The 22,461-nt window shown below is 37.6% G+C and overlaps 1 protein-coding gene across 1 annotated transcript in view; it reads left to right on the top strand.

Annotated features, from left to right (window-relative positions):
* BAZ1A (bromodomain adjacent to zinc finger domain 1A) overlaps window positions 1-22,461 on the top strand; it is an 84,359-nt gene that overhangs the window by 22,492 nt on the left and 39,406 nt on the right. The window contains exons 4-6 of the mRNA XM_061159157.1: window positions 16,452-16,595; window positions 18,439-18,540; window positions 20,790-20,877. Of these exons, the coding sequence (XP_061015140.1) occupies window positions 16,452-16,595; window positions 18,439-18,540; window positions 20,790-20,877 (334 nt within the window). The remainder of the gene's footprint in view (window positions 1-16,451; window positions 16,596-18,438; window positions 18,541-20,789; window positions 20,878-22,461) is intronic.

Raw genomic sequence — 22,461 nt, 5'->3', positions numbered from 1 at the left:
CTGCCATGCCCTTCTCCAAGGGTGGTTGGTATCTGTGGCAGTTTCTTTATTAATCCCTTGTGCTAATTTGAAGTCTAAGAGTCAGCTGAGTCTCCACCAGGACTTATGATCTTTATCAAGGGAATCTTACTTATAGTAAGACAGGTGATAAAAATGGGGGGGTGGCAAGTAAATTGAGGTCACCTTTTTCCTTATATAAAAGGAAATCAGTCTTTATTTCAGTTCGTGTCTTGTTTAATCGATTAGCAGCCGGATGTCAGTAGAATAGTAGTAGCCCTGAAGTTCTTAGTTCCTTGTGACCAGAGAATCTTAGAGACGAATCTCACAAAAGAGAAGAGACTATAGCTACCTCTGCCCTGAAATCCCTGTTAGGAATAAAAGGGAAGTCCATTTCCATGTGGTTGTTACACAGGCTCAGGTCTGGGAAATTAGAGGCCTTCTGAATAAAATCTCTCTCCTACATCATCTTCTACTTCCTGTATGGTCTGTTCTATTTGGCCAATATAAGATCACAATGGTTCCAAGTTATCTGTCTTTCTTAGACCAATTCAGAGACTATCAAAAAATAAAAGTTAAAAAGAACCTAGAGAAATGGCATAAGCTCAAATAATTTCCAGTGAATGGAAAAGGGGTGATAAAAGTACAAAAAAAGTCTACTCATCACTAAATGCTAGGCAAGGTCCTTTGTTTAACTTAAAAACATATGCCAAGAGAGTAATTCTGAGCAGATATTGGCACACCTTTTTAAAAATAAAGAGCCAGATAGGAAATAGATAGACTTTGACGTCCATATGGTCTCCAACACAGCCAGCCAACCCTGCCGTAACAGTGCAAAAGCAGCCATAGGTAATATATATGTGAGCATGGCTCTATTCTAGTAATTATTTATGGACACTGAAATTTGAATTTCATATTATTTTCATGTGTCACAAAGTATTCTTATTTTTATTTGAAGCCATTTTAAAAATGTAAAAACCATTCTTGGCTCATAAACCACACAAAACAGGCAGTGAGTTGAATCTGGCCCTTTGACCATAGTGTGCTGACTGCTGGTATAGAGGAAAGATTACTTATGCTTTAAAAAGGGTTATAGAATAAAGTTTCCAGAGATCCCCTTTTAATCTGGAACCTTAGAGTACAGCATAAAGAGGTGGCTTTGTGTGTGTGGGGGAAGCTTTTGGAACCAACCTGAGTTACTAGCACTGGGAATCTTCTTTGCTCATCTGTAAAACAGTGTGCATTCATATAGAGGTTGTATTTGGTTAGCTTTTGCTGCATAACAAGCTATCCCCAAAACTTAGTGGCATAAATCAATAAACATTCTCATGTTTCCTAGTTGACTGGAATGTTCTTATTATCTGGAGCTAGATTGTCTAAATTGCTTACTCTGGCCTTACATGTCTGGGGCCTCAGCCCAGGGTGGGTATTTTCTTGTGGCCTCTTATCAAGAGGCTAATCCAAACTTGTTCCCAGGGTAGGAGTAGAGTTCCCAGCAGCAAGAGAAGGCAGTGTGCAAGCACCTATCAAGCCTCAGCTTGCTCCATGTTTGCTAGTGTCATAGACCAAAGCAAGTCACATGAGCAAATCGAGAGTTAACGTGGGAGGGGATCAAGGATGTGGGGGCCGTAACTGCAATAGTCTGTCACAGTGGTTAATATTTTTTGGCGCCCAGCATAGTGCCTGGCACATAAAGCACTCCGTAGATGTTAGGTCCTTCCTGTTCTTGTCAGAGACAAGTGCTGCCAGCTGTGATGACTCATCTTTTCTTGTAGCCAGTCGCTCATTTTCTTACATCACAGTCACTGCTCTTCAGAGTTCACTATATGACATTTTAGGGAGGTGATGACAATGCCAGTAAGCTTTTGAGAGCTTGCTATATGCCAGGCAGTGTTCTAAACTTTTAACTTAGACTATCTTATTTAATTCCCACAGCAGCCACATGTGATAGGTGCCCATTTGCTCATTTTACAGTTGAGGAGTTCATGCACAGAGGTTAACTAACTGAAACTTGCCTACGGTCACAAACAATGATGTTATCAAGCCCAGACAGTTCTCCTCTGTAGGAGGAATGAATGTGAAAAAAATACTAAACGAGAGCCCTTAAGCAGGGTTGAAAGATTATAAATTGAATGTACTTATTGATTATTTACTTTTCATTTTACTTGAGCATTTTATAGTTCTGTCAAAGTGTGAAGCAACATAGGATTGTATATGATGTGGTTAGCTTAAGCTTTTTATCATTTACTCTTAAGACTGATCCATATTGTTGAATGTCTGAAAATTAACTGTCTTATGATCGTTGATTCAAAACGAAAAAACCTCCTGCGTTTAAACAGGTTCTTCTGTTATATTTTTAACCATTGTACTTACCAAGGTGCCTTAATGATTTTACTTCTGCATTCTGGCTGTATAAGCTTTCTTCTTTTCAAATATTTTGCTTGCAGATGAAAGAATGCTATTGAGTGGCAACAAAAGGTGAAAGTAACTGCAAACATGGGGGAAAATAGAATTTTTATTTATGTAATTGTTTTTCTGTCTTTTGGCTCAGTTTCAAGGGAAGAAAAATACAACAGTTTATGACTTTTACTTAGAGGTGGTAGGGAATATTCTGATTTAGTATTATACAAAGTCAAATTTTTTGTAATTCATTTATTGAACATTGCGTGCTCAGTGCTGTTGTAAGTATTGGGAAGAGGGTAGTGAGTAAGACAAGGACTAGTGACTTACATTCAAGTACAAGAGAGAGAAACACAAATCAGGATAATTTCAGATACTGATGAGTGCTGTAAAGAAAATAAAACTTGCTGGAATAATTTTGAGTCATTTTTTATTTTAGTCACTTAAATTCAATTATCTGAAAATCACTGTATTAGATGCAAGTGGTTAATCAAGTGTCAGAAAAGCATTAGTACTTATTGTTCTCTTAGCATTATATAGCCTGTTGGTAGTAGGAGTAGAATTTTTAGGGCAAAGATAAGCAAAATACATATGAGTGACTAATGAAGGATTGAATAAGATAAATGCATTAAGAGGACATAGAGGGAAGGAGAATGGAGGAAGGGTAGTCAAAAGGTGGGCTTCCCTGGTAGCTCAGTGGTAAAGAATCAGCCTGCCAATGCAGGAGATGCAGGAGATGTGGGCTCGGTCCCTGGGTCAGAAGATCCCCTGAAGAAGGAACTGGTAACTTTCTCCAGTATTCTTGCCTGGGAAATCCCATGGACAGATGAGCCTGGTGAACTATAGTCCATGGGGTCACAGAAGCGTCAGACATGACTTAGCAACTAAAAAACAACAGTCAGAAGGTATACACTCCCAGTTATAAGATAAATAAGTACTAGGGATATAATGTACAACATGATGACTATGGTTAACACTGCTCTATGATATACAGGAAGGCTGTTAAAAGTAAATCCAAGAATTCTCATCACAAGAATTTTCTTTTTTTTTTTTTTTAACTTATGAACCGCTGGGTGTTATATGAGATGCTGAATGTTAGCTGAACCTACTGTGGTAATCATTTCACTATATATGTGAATCAAACCAGCATGTTAAACAGGGAGGGGAGAGGGGCACTACCCACAGCACCAGTTTAGAATAAGGTTTCCTTCATGGAAAAGCACTTTTGAGAATTTCATATTTAAAATACGCCAAAAGCCTGATGTTCACATTGTGCTTTTAAAATCCCGTTAACAGCTGAATACAACATACTTAGTCTCCTTTGAAATTCCCTCCCCTTTTCAGTAGAGGATGAATATAGTGACCATAGCTGTTACGTTGAGAAGAGTGGGAATATCTCCAAAATAAGATTTTGGTGAAGAAAAAGTCTTAACACTGTTTCCTTTTGACCCAGCCAAATCTATATTATTACCATGAGCAGACTTCTTCAGGATCCACAAAGAAGAAAAGAAAGGCTTGGATGTCAGGAGTTCTTCCTTGGTGGGTGGGGTGTGGGTGGGGGGCGTTTAACAGGAGGGTAGCAGGGAGAAATGGTCAAGTCAGGGAAGGGGAGAAGAAAGAAAAACACAAATTGGCCTTAAAATAGCTTGGACTCTCCCAGAAGCTCATAGTAAGAGGAGATGACAGATCGTGGTCAGCAGATTATTTTATCAAATTGGTAATGTAAAAGATTTCTTTAAGCTCCATTTTGCAGAGACCACCACTTAGAGAATCAAGAATTCCTGTTTTGATATTTCTAAGTTAAAATAACTATATGTTACAGTTTATCTGGTACTTCATTTTTCTTAACTAAAATTACTTTTTACTTTAAGCTTGAATAAAATCTTCATTGGTAACTGTAAAAAAAAAAAAAACCAGCATGTTATATGCTTTAAGCTTATATGGTGATACATGTCAATCCAGTTCAGTTCAGTCACTCAGTTGTGTCTAACTCTTTGCAACCCCATGAACTGCAGCATGCCAAGCCTCCCTGTCCATCGCCAACTCAAACTCATGTCCATTGAGTCGGTGATGCCATCCAACCATCTCATCCTCTGTTGTCCCCGTCTCCTCCTGCCTTTAATCTTTCCCAGCATCAGGTCTTTTCAGAGAGTCAGTTCTTCGCATAAGATGGCCAAAGTATTGGAGTTTCAGCTTCAGCATCAGTCCTTCCAATGAACACCCAGGACTGATTTCCTTTAGGATGGACTGGTTGGATCTCCTTGCAGTCCAAGGGACTCTCAAGAGTCTTCTCCAACACCACGGTTCAAAAGCATCAATTCTTCGGCACTCAGCTTTCTTTATAGTCCAACTCTCACATCCATACATGACTACTGGAAAAACCATAGCTTTGACTAGATGGACCTTTGTTGACAAAGTAATGTCTCTGCTTTTCAATATGCTATCTAGGTTGGTTGCAACTTTTGTTCCAAGGAGCAAGTGTCTTTTAATTTCATGGCTGCAGTCACCATCTGCAGTGATTTTGGAGCCCCCAAAAATAAAGTCAGCCAATGTTTCCACTGTTTCCCCATCTATTTGCCATGAAGTGATGGGACCAGATGCCATGATCTTAGTTTTCTGAATGTTGAGCTTTAAGCCAACTTTTTCACTCTCCTCTTTCACTTTCATCAAGAGGCTCTTTAGTTCTTCTTCACTTTCTACCATAAGGGTGGTGTCATCTGCATATCTGAAGTTATTGATATTTCTCCCAGCAATCTTGATTCCAGCTTGTCCTTCATCCAGCCCAGCATTTCTCATGATGTACTCTGCATATAAGTTAAATAAGCAGGGTGACAATATGCAGCCTTGACGTACTCCCTTCCCCATTTGGAACCAGTCTGTTGTTCCATGTCCAGTTCTAATTGTTGCTTCCTGACCTGCATCCACATTTCTCAAGAGGCAGGTCAGGTGGTCTGGTATTCCCATCTCTTTCAGAATTTTCCAGAGTTTGATGTGATCCACACAGTCAAAGGCTTTGGCGTAGTCAATAAAGCAGAAATAGATGTTTTTCTGGAACTCTCTTGCTTTTTTGATGATCCAACAGGTATTGGCAATTTGATCTCTGGTTCCTCTGGCTTTTCTAAATCCAGCTTGAACATCTGGAAGTTCATGGTTCGCATACTGTTGAAGCCTGGCTTGGGGCATTTTGAGCATTACTTTACTAGTGTGTGAAGTGAGTGCAATTGTGTGGTAGTTTGAGCATTCTTTGGCATTGCCTTTCTTTGGGATTGGAAAGAAAACGGAACTTTTCCAGTCCTATGTCCAATGCTGAGTTTTCCAAATTTGCTGGCATATTGAGTGCACCACTTTCACAGCATCATCTTTTAGGATTTCAAATAGCTCAACTGGAATTCCGTTACCTGCACTAACTTTGTCGGTAGTGATGCTTCCTTCCTAAGGCCCACTTGACTTCACATTCCAAATAAAAGGTACTGTAATGCCAAATTAATTTAGTACTTCATTATTGATTTCCTGTGATTAGCACTAGATGGGCTGATATTTACCTTTTATCTTTATAAAGATGTGTTTGTATTTTTGTTTATCTACTTCTTAGTGATTCAGCATGTTGATTTCATTGTTATCATATTAAAAATGCTTATTGACCATAAGGATAACAAAAAGTATTCGGATTATTCTGTTTGAGCTTCTAGCTCAAAGAATCTGAGAATGCAGGGAGTAAAAGTATAATTTTGTCATCTTAGTTTGTTATATTAAAATCTCTTTGCAAATTCTTGTAATTTTTTATACACTATTTTTATAGACAGAAGTCATCTGATTTTGATTGATTTGGCTATCTCAAGTTGTAAGAACACCAATATATTGAACTTCTTTCTATGAAAAACAGGGATTTTAAGGTGAATTTTTGTGATGTTGAAATGGAAACAAATTCTATTCTTTTACATTAAAGAATAAAATGAATAACTTACATTCAGATAGGACTTTATGCTAAGTAGTAAGCTAATTAATTTTAATTAAAGTACATTGAGCTTCCCTTGTGGCTCAGCTGGTAAAGAATCCACCTGCAATGTGGGAGACCTGGGTTCGATCACTGGGTTGGGAAGATCCCCTGGAGAAGGAAAAGGCTATTCACTCCAGTATTCAGGCCTGGAGAATTCCATGAACTGTGTAGTCCATGGGGTCGCAAAGAATCAGACACGACTGAGAGACTTTCACTTTCAAGGTACCTTACTTTCTTCTGATAAAATTTATCCTTTTTAGTGTATAGTTCTGACTTTTGATGCATAGTTGTGTAATCCATCCCAATAAGATATAAAACATTTTTACTATTTCTTTGTGCCTCTTGTTACTGACCACATGGATCTTAGTTCCCCTGACCCTGGATCGAACCCCTGCCCCCTGCAGTGGTATTTGTGCCTCTTTGTAGTCACCCTTTACCTCCATCTTCTAGACTCAGGCAACCAGCGATCTGTTTTCTGTCCTCATAATTTTGCCCCTTCCAGACTATGAATGTAAATGGAATTTTGGGTCTATCTCTGAACTCCCTTCTATTGAACTGTATGACTGTCCTGCCAAAACTACAGGGTCATTCTTTATTACAGCTTTTTAGTGATACGTATATATTACTTCCATGTTTTACTGATTTTTCCCCCATGATGTGAAATGAATGCTTTTAATTAGAGTTAATATTTTCCTAATGTTTATCATTAGCATTTTTAAACTAAACTTTCTATTTTGATATAACTGTCGAATCACATGATGTTGTAAAATAACTCAGAATAATACAGAATTTCCCCCGCTGGTGCAGTATCACAACCAGGATATTGACATTATTATATCACGGTACAGAATATTTCTATCACTGTAAGGATCTTTCATATTGCTCTTTTATGCCACACCCACAAATCAGAGGTTGTTAAACTTATTTTCCTACTTCAGACTTTGTTTTCTGGAACAAATCTGACTTGAAAAATCTGTATTGCCAATGACAAGGTAACTTTCAAGTTTGAAAATCTTAACTCAGCTTTTTTGGCTGAATTGAAGAATACAGTATTCTGACTCAAAATAAATTTAACATATGTCAAGTTATAAACTGATTACTGTTTAATAAATAGAATACCTGATGGATTGCTCATATCACTTTTCCTTATCAGCTGGTATTTGACTCGTGTGCCTATAATAGGACAAATATTAGTGGCATTAACAAAATAGGAATTTCTGTCTCACATAGAACCAGGTGCAGAAGTTGTAGTATAAAGGCAGGTCCACAAAGTTGTCAGGAACCCAGGCTTTTTCCCCTGTTCTGCTCTTTCATCCCAAGGTTGTGACATTGTTTTCTTTGTTCAGGATGGCAGTAAAATAGAGGAAAGGCAAGAAGGCCTGCTTCTCTTCCTTGCCTCACACTGAGGCCAAGTTAAGTGCTCTAAAGTACTACTATCATTTTGAACTGAAGTGACTTGCTGCTGAGTCTGTCGTGGCTTTTCATTATGTTTAATGTTTTGTTTTTTCTGATCTGCATATGTTGGTCTTTCCTCCTCACAAGGTTATTGTTTTTGTTGGCATCAGCATAAAGCTGAGCCCACAAACACCTTAAATAACTATTAACTTGAATACACTAGTTGGAATTTTGCATAAAGTATTTTGGTGCCACTTTCATTAATTTGACTGATACTTCAACCAAGCTTAATCATGTGGCTTTAACATGATAATTTTGAATACTAAAGAGTTTAAACAGTATATTGCTAACATGCAAGTGTTTGAAACTTTAGAGATATGTAGGATATAGCCCATATCTTAAATCTAGAATTTTTCTTTCTAGAGATTTTTATTCGCTATATATATCTTTTAATAAAAGATTTAGTCTTTAGTAAGAATCTAATGATTCTAGTTGTCTTAGGATATTTAGGCTTATAATAAGTCAAATGCCAATTGGAGAAATAATAAGATGTGGTTCTCAGGTCCGCAAAGAGTCTCAGAGCAGTTCAGGATGAAACATTCTTTGAGCTGCTCTGATCAATTTGTCTAAAAAGTGAGAGATTACAAACAAAGCAACCTTTCCTGACCTCTTCTTCCCCACTGACAAGTGATCAACATAATTCACAGTCTTTTTGTTTGAAGCAGCAAACTTGTTGAGTGGTCTAGTTTCCTCCACTTAAAATGAGGTATCACTTAACCTTGAGTTTTTTTAAACTCTAAACTTCAAATTAAGCAGGTTTTACTCTGTTTCTACCTATAAATTTGAAGTAATTATTCAAGCACAACATTTTAAAAATAAATGTTCTTGGCACCTATATTTCAAGGAAATAAAAGGTAGCACAGGTAAGCAGGTGTGAAGCATGCCATCAGTTCAGCATTTTCCATTTTTAGAGACCCAAACAGAGAAGGGCAATCTTTTATGTCAAGCAGGTCTCCCCGGGTTTCTAGTCATCTTTTCTTTTGCTGTTAATTAATTATCTTCTACCCAAATGCCTTGTAAATGCATGTTTCAATTCTAGAATTTACTTTTATATTAATTAATTTGTATTTTGGGATATAAATTGAACTATGTGCATGCATGTGTGCAAAGTTGCTTCCGTCATGTCTGATTCTGTGACCCATGAACTATAGCCCACCAGGTTTCTCTGTCCTTGGGATTTTCCAGGCAACAATACTGGAGTGGGTTGCCATGCCCTCCTTCAGGGGATCTTCCCAACCCAGGGATCGAATCTACATTTCTTACGTCTCCTGCATTGGCAGACATGTTCCTTACCACTAGTACCATATGGGAAGCCCCAAATTGAACTATAACTATTACTAAATGACTATTAAAAACAACTTTTGTGGGGGAAGACATATACCATTCCAGAATATTCTAATAAAAGACTGTTTCCATTTTACCTGGTCACTATTAGAAATTTATGACTAACTTCTGCTATATCCTCATCCTGTGCTTGCTGCTGTTCCACAGACTTGCTTTCATTCTGAAACATGTTTTAAGTTTGAAATGTGTTTTGGAGAGGCTCCAAAAGTGCCTCTTGACTACTTGGGCTTAAAGCTCTGAACTACTCTTGTGTCAACATAGTGTTGTGTTCCCCTTACCTCCAGTAATAGAGTGGAAGATTAGAAGATATATGGGCTTCAGAGTCACATCATACCATTATTGGTTGTGTGACTATAAGCAAATGATTTAACTTCTCTGACTCTGAATTTCATCTTCTGAAAAATGTGTCCCTTGAGGAGTTGATACGAGGAGAGAACTTTGTGTCAATTATGTACTTAACACAGGAGCTCTAGTAATAATAAGGACCATCTCTTGATTGTCATTCTCTGCCGCTGCTAAGTCGCTTCAGTCGTGTCTGACTCTGTGTGACCCCATAGATGGCAGCCTACCAGGGTCCCCTGTCCCTGTCATTCTCTACTCTGTCCTCAAATAATGGAGCATGATTTTAGAGTTGCCATACTCTCCAAGACCCACTGCTGCTGTTGCTGCTAAGTCACGTCGGTCGTGTCCGACTCTGTGCGACCCCACAGACAGCAGCCCACCAGGCTCCCCCGTCCCTGGGATCCTCCAGGCAAGAACACTGGAGTGGGTTGCCATTTCCTTCTCCAGTGCATGAAAGTGAAAGTGAAGTTGCTCAGTCATGTCTGACTCTGTGCAACCCCACAGACGGCAGCCCACCAGGCTCCTCCGTCCATGGGATTTTCCAGGCGAGAGTACTGGAGTGGGGTGCCATTGCCTTCTCCCCAAGACCCACTAACTGGGTCTTAACTCATGATTCTTTAACCGTTTTTTAAACCCCAATCTTTTGGGGGTTTAAACTCCCTAGAACTAAGAAATTACAGCAAGTGGATTTGAAAGAGAGTCTCTGGAAATCTATTAGAACATGTTGACTTGACTTCTTGCAGTTAACTGAAGTTTAGACAGGCACCAGTGAGAGGCACAGCCTTGATTAGATTAGCAGAACTTGACCTATGGTTTGGGTGTGGTGCGAAGTGATAGTAGCACTGATAGTAACTAGTATAATTTATATATAAAACATTTACTACATTATAAGCAGTGTCTCTTGGAAAACTCAGCAGTGGCCACAGGACGGGAAAAGATCAGTTTTCATTCCATTCCCAAAGAAAGGCCATGCCAAAGCATGCCCAAACTACCTCACAGTTGCACTCATTTCACACACTAGTAAAGTAATGCTTAAATATCTCCAAGCCAGGCTTCAGCTGTACGTGAACCGTGAACTTCCAGCTGTTCAACCTGGTTTTAGGAAAGGCAGAGGAACCAGAGATCAAATAGCCAACATCTGCTGGATCATCAAAAAAGCGAGAGAGTTCCAGAAAAATATATATTTCTGCTTTATTGACTATGCCAAAGTCTTTGACTGTGTGGATCACATCAAACTCTGGAAAATTCTGAAAGAGATGGGAATACCAGACCACCTGACCTGCCTCTTGAGAAACCTGTATGCAGGTCAGGAAGCAACAGTTAGAACTGGACATGGAACAACAGACTGGTTCCAAATAGGAAAAGGAGTACGTCAAGGCTGTATATTGTCAGTCTGCTCATTTAACTTATATGCAGAGTACATCATGAGAAACGCTGGGCTGGAGGAATCACAAGCTGGAATCAAGATTGCTGGGAGAAATATCAATAACCTCAGATACGCAGATGACCATACCACCCTTATGGCAGAAAGTGATGAAGAACTAAAGAGCCTCTTGATAAAAGTGAAAGAGGAGAGTGAAAACGTTGGCTTAAAGCTCAACATTCAGAAAACTCAGATCATGGCATCCGGTCGCATCACTTCATGGCAAATAGATGGGGAAACAGTGGAAACAGTGGCAGATTTTATTTTGGGGGGCTCCGAAATCACTGCAGATGGTGACTGCAGCCATGGAATTAAAAGACGCTTACTGCTTGGAAGGAAAGTTATGACCAATCTAGACAGCATATTAAAAAGCAGAGACATTACTTTGTCAACAAAGGTCCGTCTAGTCAAGGCTTTGGTTTTTCCAGTGGTCATGTATGGATGTGAGAGTTGGACTGTAAAGAAAGCTGAGCGCCGAAGAAGTGATGCTTTTGAACTGTGGTGTTGAAGACTCTTGAGAGTCCCTTGGACTGCAAGGAGATCCAACCAGTCCATCCTGAAGGAGATCAGTCCTGGGTGTTCATTGGAAGGACTGATGCTGAAGCTGAAACTCCAATACTTAGGCCACCTCATGCGAAGAGCTGACTCATTTGAAAAGACCATGATGCTGAGAATGATTGAGGGCAGGAGGAGAAGGGGACGACAGAGGATGAGATGGTTGGATGGCATCACCGACACAATGGACATGAGTTTGGGTAAACTCCAGGAGTTGGTGATGGACAGGGAGGCCTGGCGTGCTGCGGTTCATGGGGGCGCAAAGAGTCAGACACGACTGAGCGACTGAACTTAACTGAAGCAATGTCTCTATAAAGCTGTACTGTTTCCTTCTCCCTTATTTCTCTGCCAGGGAATTGTATTTCTGTATGTTAATTTTCTTTTAGTTTTAAATTAATTAGCTCTTAAATTACTGTAGCTCTGTGGGCCCCACAGGAATCATAGACTGTTCCCTTCAGTGGGCTATCAGACCATTTAGGCACCACACCAACTGTCCCTGTGCCCAGCATAGATGCATTTATTTTTTCTCTGATGGCAGCCACTCCTGCCACGTACCTGCTGCTGCTGCTGCTAAGTCACTTCAGTCGTGTCCGACTCTATGTGACCCCTTAGACAGAAGCCCACCAGGCTCCACTGTCCCTGGGATTCTCCAGGCAAGAATAGTGGAGTGGGTTGCCATTGCCTTCTCCGAAGGGCACGTACCTAGACTCTGCCAAATGAAAACCACCTATTTTTCTAATTTAAAGAAGCTTGTTGCAGGTTCGTGAAAAGCCTCCTTTATCACCTCCTGTTACTCAGCCGTATGATCCCTGCATGTCATATCTAGGCCCATCAAAGTTGGTTCCATTTCACTATTGCTTATTTTTGTGCAGTTCATGTCACTTAAATTACAGAACTTTTTAACCATCAGACTACATAATTTCCTGTAGATGTTCCTCTTTAGAAACACTGGTTTGTTTCTATCAGCCAGTGATGAAAGTTGACCTGCAGTTCTTTTGACACTATTTCCATTGGCTTGGTAGGCTTGGTAATTGGGCCTTCTTCAGCTTCACTGTTGGGACAAAAAAAAAAGTTTGTTTTTTTTCTCAGTTGTGGTAAATAAACATAAACTTTACCATTGTAATCATTTCTAAGTGTATAGCTAAGTGACATTAAATACATTCACAGTGTTGTGTAACCATCACTACTATTTCAAGAACTTTTTCATCATCCCAAACAGAAACTCTGTACCCGTTAAGCAATAGCTCCCCATTTCTCCCTCCTTTCTGCCCCTGGTAACCTTTATTCTACTTTAAGTCTCTGCGAATTTGCCTACTTAAATAAGTGAAGTCATAAAATATTTGTTTTTTTTTTTTTAAATATTTGTTTTTTTCAGATCACCAGCCCAGGTTGGATGCATGAGACAAGTGCTCAGGGCTGGTGCACTGGGAAGACCCAGAGGGATGGGATGGAGAGGGAGGCGGGGGGAGAGGGGTCGGCATGGGAAACACATGTAAATCCATGGCTGATTCATGTCAATGTATGGCAAAAACCACTAAAAAAAAAAAATTTTGGTTTTTTGTGTTTGGCTTATTTCACTGAGCATAATGTTTCCAAGGTTCATCTGTATTGTAATATACATCAGAATTTTATCCCTTTTTACGGCTGAATACTATTGTATGTGTATATACTGCGTTTTTTAATCTATTCATTTGTTGATAGATACTTGAGTTGTTTCTACCTTTTGGCCGTTGTGAATAATGTCATTATGAACATTGGTGTACAAGTATCTGTTGAGTTCCTATTTTCAGTTCTTTGGGGTGTGCTGGGAAGGGGAATTGCTGCGTCATATGATAATTCTCTAATTTTTTTAGTAACTGCCATATTGTTTTCCATAGCAGCTGCATCAGTTTACATTCCCACCACTAGTGTACAAGGGTTCCAGTTTCTCTATCCTTCTCAATACTTTCTTTTTTTTTAATAATAGCCATCTTAGTGGGTATGAAATGGTGTCTCATTGCAGTTTTGATTTTTCATTTCCTTTATGACTAATGATGCTGAGCATTTTTTCATGTGCATTGGCCATTTGTATCCCTTTTGGAGAAATGTCTGTTTAGATCCTTGGCCCATTTTTGAATTAGTTTGGTTTTTGTTTTATTTTTAGTTTTAAGGTTTCTTTTGTTTTTTTGTCTGGTTTGTGTATCAGGGTAATGCTGGCCTTAGGAAATAAGTTAAGAACTGTTCTCTCCTTTTCAGTCTTTTGGAAGATTTTGAGAAGACTTGGTATTAATGTTTTAAAAGTTTGGTAGAACCTACCAGTGAAACCATCTGGTCCTGTACATTTCTTTGTTGGGATGTTTTTGATTACTGATTCAGCCCTCCTAATAGTTACAGATCCATTTAGATTTTCTACTTCTTCTTAAGTCAATTTGTATGTTGCTAAGAACTTATCCATTTCATGTAGGTTATCCAGTTTGTTAGTGTACAATTCATGGTATTCTGTTATAATCTTTTCCAACTTTTACTTCTGGTTTTAATAATTTGAGTCTTTCCTCAATTCTTATTTAGAAGTAGATTAGTAAGGAATCATATATGATGCTTGAAATGAATTGAGGGAAGAAGATAAAATGCTTAAGGGTTTTGTATTTACCCACATAGTCTATATTTTATTGATTATTAAACTTCAGGGTTCTGTAGAACGAGTTGTTTTCTTCTATTTGTGTATAGTGCAGAATTCCTAGCAGGGAATCCATGGTCTTGATTTCCTCTGCCAACCCACTCCAGTATTCTTCCCTGGGAAATCTCATGGACAGAAGAGCCTGGTGGGCTATAATCTATGGGATCGCAAAAGAGTCAGACATGATTTAGTGATGAAACAACAACAAATAGCAATACTAATTTTTGTTGGGGATACTTAAGATGTTCTCCTAAAGGAGAATATAAGCAAGCATATGCTAAAATGTACACTAATGAAAATAAGTTCAGTTATCTTGTAAACTTCAATCAGCTTCCCAAAATGAGTCAGCTCTAAATATACTGTTTGTCTTTCTGGAATTATATGCTTCTGTTTTGACTATAAATACAACATTTTACTTTGAAAATGTAGGCAAAAGGCCAGATTATGAGTTTATAGGATCAAAGGAAAGATAATAAACAAGTAAACTTGAGACTGGGCGAGGTGCAGCAGGAGTAAGAGAACGAGCTGCCTCTGGAACCCTTGCCGTCTCTCCTCTCTTCTCTCACTGCACAGTGACCTGTTGCACGTGGCGGAAGACATGGCTGCTGGCAGCCCTGGGATTTTACATCATACAGATTCCATGATGGGAGAGGAGCTGGTTTTTACTTTTCGATTGCAAATATTTAAATCTTGGAAAAGATAGATTGACTCAGCAAAAAGGTACCCACCGGGTAGCAACTGACTCTGGCCAGGGTCTTGTGGAAGCAGGTCAGCTCTACTATTAATACAGGTGGAGTATGGAGGGAATGAAGTTCTTGGAAGAGGAGGGTTGAGTGGACAGGCAGCTTTAAAAACGCCCACAATGTATCAAAATTTGTTTATGGTATGGGATAACCAAATGAATGACACAGTGAGTAGACTGTCTAATTTTGAGCCACTGTTTCTCAGAGACTAGGGATTTATCCCATGGGTAGGTGTATATGTGCCTCACATATTCTTAGTTAGTTAATACCCTGGATTGCCTGAGACCTGTAGAGGAGCCATAGATAAAATTCCAGAAGTGCTCTCTCTTTTTCTCAGTTAGTGTGTGTTAGTCGTTCAGTTGTGATCGACTCTTTGCGACCCCATGGACTGCAGCCCGCCAGGCTCCTCTGTCGATGGGATTTTCCAGACAAGAATACTGGAGTGGGTTGCCATTTCCTTCTCCAAGAGATCTTCCCAACCCAGGAATTGAACCCAGGTCTCCTGCACTGTAGGCAGATTCTTTACTCTCTGCCCCACCTATACCTTGCTATTACTTGTGACTTTTGTTTTTTAGCAACTTAGGATATATTTCACATACCATAGAAGTCACCCATTTAAAGTATATAGTTCAGTGGCTTTTAGTATATTCATAGAATTGTACAGCCATCACTACAAACTGATTTTAGAACATTTTTAACACTGCAAAGGAAGCCTATACTCAGCAGTCACTGCCAATTACGCTCCTCTTTCACCTTCTCCCTTATTCCCCTTTACCTTCAGGTTCCTTGCAATCACTCATCTACTTTCCCTGTTCTGAATGTTTCATATAAATGGGATCATATATTATATGACCATTTCAGTCTTGTTTCTTTAATTTACCATAATGTTCTAAAGGTTCATCCATACTATAGCATGTATCAGTATTTCATTCCTATTTTTTGCTGAATAATGTTCAATTGTAGGGCTATACCAAGTTTAAATTACTTATCAATTGAAAATTGGCACAGTAAAAATGAGATTGAGGAATATTTCAGTTGTGGTGAGTGAGTCTGAAATTGCAGCCCATAAAATCCAGATACAGCAGGCAGAGGTAAGGGAAGCCAAAGTAGGGTAGAGTTAGTGAGTAGGAAGCTTTCCAGAGATCAGAAATCACAATAAATGTTACTATGAGAAAGGTTATGATCAGAATTTCAGAATTTAAAATATTGAATGCTTTAAAAAAATTCTCATAATACCAATCTGTATAATGAGATATTATGCAATATTTGATTTTCTAAACTTTAGTGATAAATATAATTGCTAAGAATCTTGATAGACTGACTTTTAAAATAAGTTTGTATTGTTTTAAATTGTAGCTAACCTTTACTTAAATTGGGTGTTTCTTAAATTGATGGCTTTCTTTTGTGCTAAATTGATTATATTAATCACCCATAGTTTCTACAAAGTTGCTTTTTACTTGTTCAAAATAGATTGCTCTGAAATGTTTGATTATAAAATGTCAAATGATTTATGTTTTTAAATGTCTCATTTTCTTTCAGATTACAGTGCAGGATTTTGGAAGTCCTCCCTCCATCACACCAAAATGGTTTTGCTAATGGACATGTCAGCAGTATAGATGGAGAGACTATTATCATCAGTGATAGTGATGATTCAGAAACACAAAACAGTTCTTTTCAAAATGGGTAAGTGATTTTTATCAGCTTTTGAAATGTATGAATTCTTTGGCTGTCCACATTTTCACTGACAGGGGCCCAGGTTCAGTCCCTGATTGGGGAAATAAGTTCCCACAAGCCACACACAGCTTAAATAAATAAACAAGTGTATATATTATGTATGAATGTATGTCAGATTGGGTACTGGTAACCCACTGAAGTAACTTTTTCTTCTTTCTAACCATACACTGGTATATACTGTGCATCTAAACAATATGGTTCAACAACACATGTTAGAGTTTGCAAAACTGAAATTTACCTAGTTAATTCTAGTCAGCTATTGAAGAGCAATTGAAGCTCACTTCATTCACTTACACTTACGCATTCCACTTTTGTTTACTTGGGAAAATTCATTCTGTACTTTATTTTTCACTTTATGGTGTATATAGTAAAGAAACTGTAACTTTCTGAGCTTTATGTTTCACTTTATAGTACATGTAGTAGAGAAACTAACTCTGAAATTCAGTCAATTGACAGTTTTGGTCAGCTGAGTGTTCTCAGAGAAAGTCATATAAATCCCTATAGATTGACTCTGCAGTGTGTGTACTCTATTTGTATCACTTTGTATCTTACTTTCATTGCCCTATGCTTCTCTTTATCATCCTTTCATATCATTTTTTTCTCTATAACCTCCACTTATATCCCCTTTACATATACACTGGCATTCTAGAGGCAGCTTTTCTAGAATCTAACCATTTCACTCTACTACCTTATTCTGTCCTGCCAACATTTTTTTCTACTCAGTCTATTGTATTGCAGTTTTCCCACTGATATCCCCGTTTTCACTCTATCCCCCTGTTTACAGCCAAGATGATCCTTCAGAAGTGTTAAGTTAAATCATCCTCACACCAGTATTCAGAATCCTCTGGTGTCTTTACTCAGAGTAAAATTTAAAGCCCTTCATGGTGACCCCATCACCTGTCCCAGCTTTCACCTCTCTGACTGGACCTTTTTTTTTTCTCACTGTTTATTCTGCTTCTTGTGCAAACCATGCATGCTTCTCTGTCAGGACCTTTACACACTCTTTCTCTCTTACTTTAAAAACTCATATTCCCCAAGGTTTTTCTCATGAGTTGCTCACTCATTTCTTTCAGATCTCTGCTTGCATGTTAACTTTTCGGAAGGCCTACCCGGTCCATTTATTGGGGACCATCACCCTGTATGAGATAGGACCTTTCACTCTGTACTCATTCCCTTCATAGCAGCTCACCCCACCCTGTTGTGTATTTTGGGTGTCTCCTTACTGTGTTTCTGTTCTGCTCACCACTGAATCCTTCGTCTTGATTAGTATTTGGCACACTGTATGCTCTGAACTATTTAGTGAATGGATGGATGGATGGATGAATGAATGTACCCTCAAAGGGAGGAAAAAATGAGAAATTGGTGGGGGTGGGAATTAAATGTGTAGCCCTTTGCTAGTTCTTGAAGCAAGGTAAACTATATTATCTCACTTTTGCTCTTGGATTACATAGCTAGGAAGAAGAAAGTAAATCCAAGAAGAAGTAAATCCAGAGCTATTTGTTTGTTTATAAATTTGTCTAAACTGGGTATTCTGCTTACTTATCTGTAGTTAATTGCTTCACTCAAGGAAAACTTATTGAATGAGCAATTAAAGTACCTATCTAACATAAAATAGCGCTTTGTACTATTTTGGCTAATAAAATAGTGAGGCATATCAGTAACTTATAAAATCATAATTAAAAGCTAAATGCATTCAATTCTGTTATAGTATGTTTTTCAAAACTAGATTTCATTTAAAATATCTTGTTTCTAAACAAATTATTAACTTATTCATATCTTTGCTTTTTTTTAGAAAGAAAAAAGATGTAGTTGATCCCTTATTATTCAAGTACAAGGTGCAACCCACTAAAAAAGAATTGTATGAGTGTGCTATTGTTAAGGCAACACAAATCAGGTAAAATTCCATATCTTCTCTATGCTGGTTTAAAGTAGAATAATTATATTGTTCAGTTTATGGACCAATGAATAGTATAGTTTTACTGAGTTTTTTCCTTTTTTTGCTTTTAGCTCAAGATATGTTTTTTATATAATGTAATCCCCTGTTTAATATTTTTCACTTTTCTATTTAAATTTTGGCTTATACTTTAAATATAATTCTGCTAGATCTTGGTTACGGTCTTATTAACTCATTTTCTTCTTAATTGGTGGACCAGAGATTATAAGATGGGAAAGTTATGCTTGATAACAGAAGACTTAATTGACTTGCAGCTCTTTATTAGCATCAAATGATAATACTATACCTATAATAAAGAAATAGTAATATTCCTGTAAGGTAGCCTTACTATGATAGAGTAGCTCTGACAAGGAGGGCTTCCTTCAGTGACAGAAAGGTTATATGTGTGCTGTCTAGTATGATGGAAGTGTGGCTAGTAATAGTGCAGAATTGAAGTTTTTATTTTAATTTTATTTATTAAAAAAATATGGCTAATAGGTGCCATGTAGAACAATACATTTCTTGAGAACTAGTGTATTTAGTTAACAGCCAAAAGATAGTTACTTTCAGTTAGTATATGGTGCTGGGCTCCTTTTTCAGACTTCTTTTTCATGTAGTCCTTCCTATAGTTTAGGAAAAAATACGTATTTTGGGGAGGGCCATTACTTAAGAACTCCTATATTGTTTGTTTACTCATAGAAACTTTTAACATAGCGTTTTTTGAAAAGGAATACATTAAATTCAATTGAAATATTTGCCTTCTTTCCAGAACCTTTCTAGAAATACTTGTATGTTTATTTTTTTGTCTTCTGTGTGTGGTAATGGTACTATTGTGGTTGCTGTTTTTTAATTTGGAGCCTAAGGAAAATGAAAAATAGAGTATTTTTAGTTTTAATCATTCTCACTCTTTAATTTTAATCTCATGAATTTGCTGGCTGCCATATGATGTTTAAATACAAAATATTTTACAATTTGATAAAACCCATGTTCACTTCTGTTCACAATATCCATTTGAATGTTGATTTATGTAGCACTATGTGAGCTCAGCATTCAGAAAACTAAGATCATGGCATCTGGTCGCATCACTTCATGGCAAATAGATGGGGAAACAGTGGAAACAGTGTCAGTCTTTATTTTTTTGGGCTCCAAAATCACTGCAGATGGTGACTGCAGCCATGAAATTAAAAGACATATGCTCCTTGGAAGGAAAGTTATGACCAACCTAGACAGCATATTAAAAAGCAGAGACAAAAAATAAATAAATAAAAAGCAGAGACATTACTTTGCCAACAAAGGTCCGTCTAGTCAAGGTTATGGTTTTTCCAGTGGTCACATATGGATGTGAGAGTTGGACTGTGAAGAAAGCTGAGCGCCGAAAAATTGATGCTTTTGAACTGTGGTGTTGGAGAAGACTCTTGAGAGTCCCTTGGACTGCAAGGAGATCCAACCAGTCCATCCTAAAGATCAGTCCTGGGTGTTCATTGGAAGGACTGATGCTGAAGCTGAAACTCCAATACTTTGGCCACCTCATGCGAAGAGTTGACTCATTGGAAAAGACCCTGATGCTGGGAGGGATTGGGGGCAGGAGGAGAAGGGGACGACAGAGGATGAGATGGCTGGATGGCATCACCGACTCGATGGACATGAGTTTGAGTAAACTCCGGGAGTTGGTGATGGACAGGGAGGCCTGGCGTGTTGCGATTCATGGGGTCACAAAGAGTTGGACACGACTGAGTGAATGAACTGAACTGAACTGACTACATGGTAGTCTGTGAATTTTGATTATGTTAAGAATTTTAATGGTAATACTTGTAGGGATGATCATCTAATTTTATAATATTTGGTTTACTCTGTGTAGTGTATTTTCCTTGAGGTTTATTTGATTTCTAAGTGGTTCCTAAGCAACAAATGTATATACTGCTTTTGTAATAGACTTTTATGGTAGATCCACTCAAGTAGATCTTATAACATTCTACATAAATACTTCTTTACATATAAATATATATATATATTCTCTCCATCATTTTTGTTTAATGAAATAGTAACATAAATACTTCTGTATAAGTTTCTTGTAACTTATAAATACTATTGGAAAATGAAATGTTCTTTTCCTAGGTTTGAAATTGAATTATGGATCTAAAGAGATTATGGAGCTCAGATTGAATTCTTGGATATTAACACTTTTTTCTTTCTCCTTCTTTTCCTTATAGCCGGAGAAAACACCTATTTTCTCGTGATAAACTAAAGCTTTTTCTGAAGCAACACTGTGAACCACAAGATGGAGTCATTAAAATTAAGGTAGTTAGAACAGTGATATTATTTGTTGAAAAGAAGGAAGAAAGAGAAAAATGAATAGTGTTATAAGGTTGTAACATTGCAGAAATGTTACTCCAAAGTTGCTTGAAAATAGCTTTCTTTATCTGGAGCCAGTTTTTAGTAATTTTCTTTGTATTCACTGGATTAAATAACTGTTTTTATGCAATTGCTAGACATGCTAGATGCCTCAGTTACTTCCACTGTTCTCCTTGTATAAAAAGGTCAACCACGATAAATGTGAGTAAACGGAAAACTATGGGGGAAATTCCCTGGCAGTACAGTGGTTAGAACTCTGCATTTCCATTACACGAGGCTCAGATTCGATCCCTGGTCAGGGAACTAAGATCCCACAAGCTGCACGGCCAAAAAAAAAAGGTGAATGGGTAGTGCAACTAGAGTTTTCTAATAGTGTAATGCTGGCTCAGAAAAAAAGATCCAAAGAACAATGCTAAAATAGATCCTACTAGGTAAGAAGATAATATATATAATAAAAAGAATCTCAGAGACCAATACTAAGCAGATAGATTATATTTCATTAATAACTATTTAGAGGGAAAAAATCAAGTTTAGGAACCTCATATTGTATACTCAAGTAAAAAGTTAAATGGTAAAATAAAACTAGTGTTTTTAAATGAGAAATACTTAAAAAAAAAAAAAGAAATACTTATATTGGGAGAGAGACATTATCTAAGTAAAACAATAGAATGGATTAGAGAAATTATGCATGTGTCAAAAGTCAGCTACTGTATGCCTAAGATTTGTGCATTTCATCATATGTATATATTACATCAAGAGAAAAGATATGAAGGAAAAGGGTATTTGAGTTTATGTGAAAAGTAGTATTTCACATCTCTAGAGAGAAAGATAAATAGAACTGGGACACTTGGTTAACTACTTGGAAAATAGTTGGATCTATCTGGAAAAATGTTGGGTCTAACTCAAAAAATAAAAAGGACATAAAATAAATCTTAATGTTATTTATGCTAAAGTACTTAGGTGGAGCAATAGAAAAGAAATACCAAAGATGAGATTGATTTGACAATATGAACTTATGTAGAATTAAAAATGTCATGAACAGATTTAAAGGGCAAGTGCTGAAGGGAACGATACTTTGAGTGAATACATTGAGGAGCTCAAATCAATTATAAAACATGAGCACTCCATTAGAAAAACAGACATCAAAACTTACAGTGGATGAAGTATAAAAACTTGAAAACATGTAAGGTAAAATCATCTGAAAGAATTTTTAAAGTGTTTTTCTTGATAAGAGAACATGATTTAAGTATTCTTCTGTCTATAGTATTGAACAGGTAGTCATGTAAAATGATGCTTAAAAAAGTTGATGATTTAGGAGAAGGAAATGGCAACCCACTCCAGTATTTTTGCCTGGAAAATCCCATGAACTGAGGATCCTGGTAGGCTACAGTCTATGGAGTCGGACACGACTGAGCGACTTCACTTTCACCCACTCCAGTATTCTTGGGCTTCCCTTGTGGCTCAGAAAAAAAAAAAAAGTTGATGATTTAGACACTTGTGATAAATGGCTAGAACAGTGCCTGACATTTG

This window comes from Dama dama, chromosome 13, assembly GCF_033118175.1.
Source record: "Dama dama isolate Ldn47 chromosome 13, ASM3311817v1, whole genome shotgun sequence".
Classification (NCBI taxonomy): Eukaryota; Metazoa; Chordata; class Mammalia; order Artiodactyla; family Cervidae; genus Dama; species Dama dama.
Note: the sequence above shows the minus strand (reverse complement) of the source record. Positions and strands in the feature narration are given on the sequence as shown.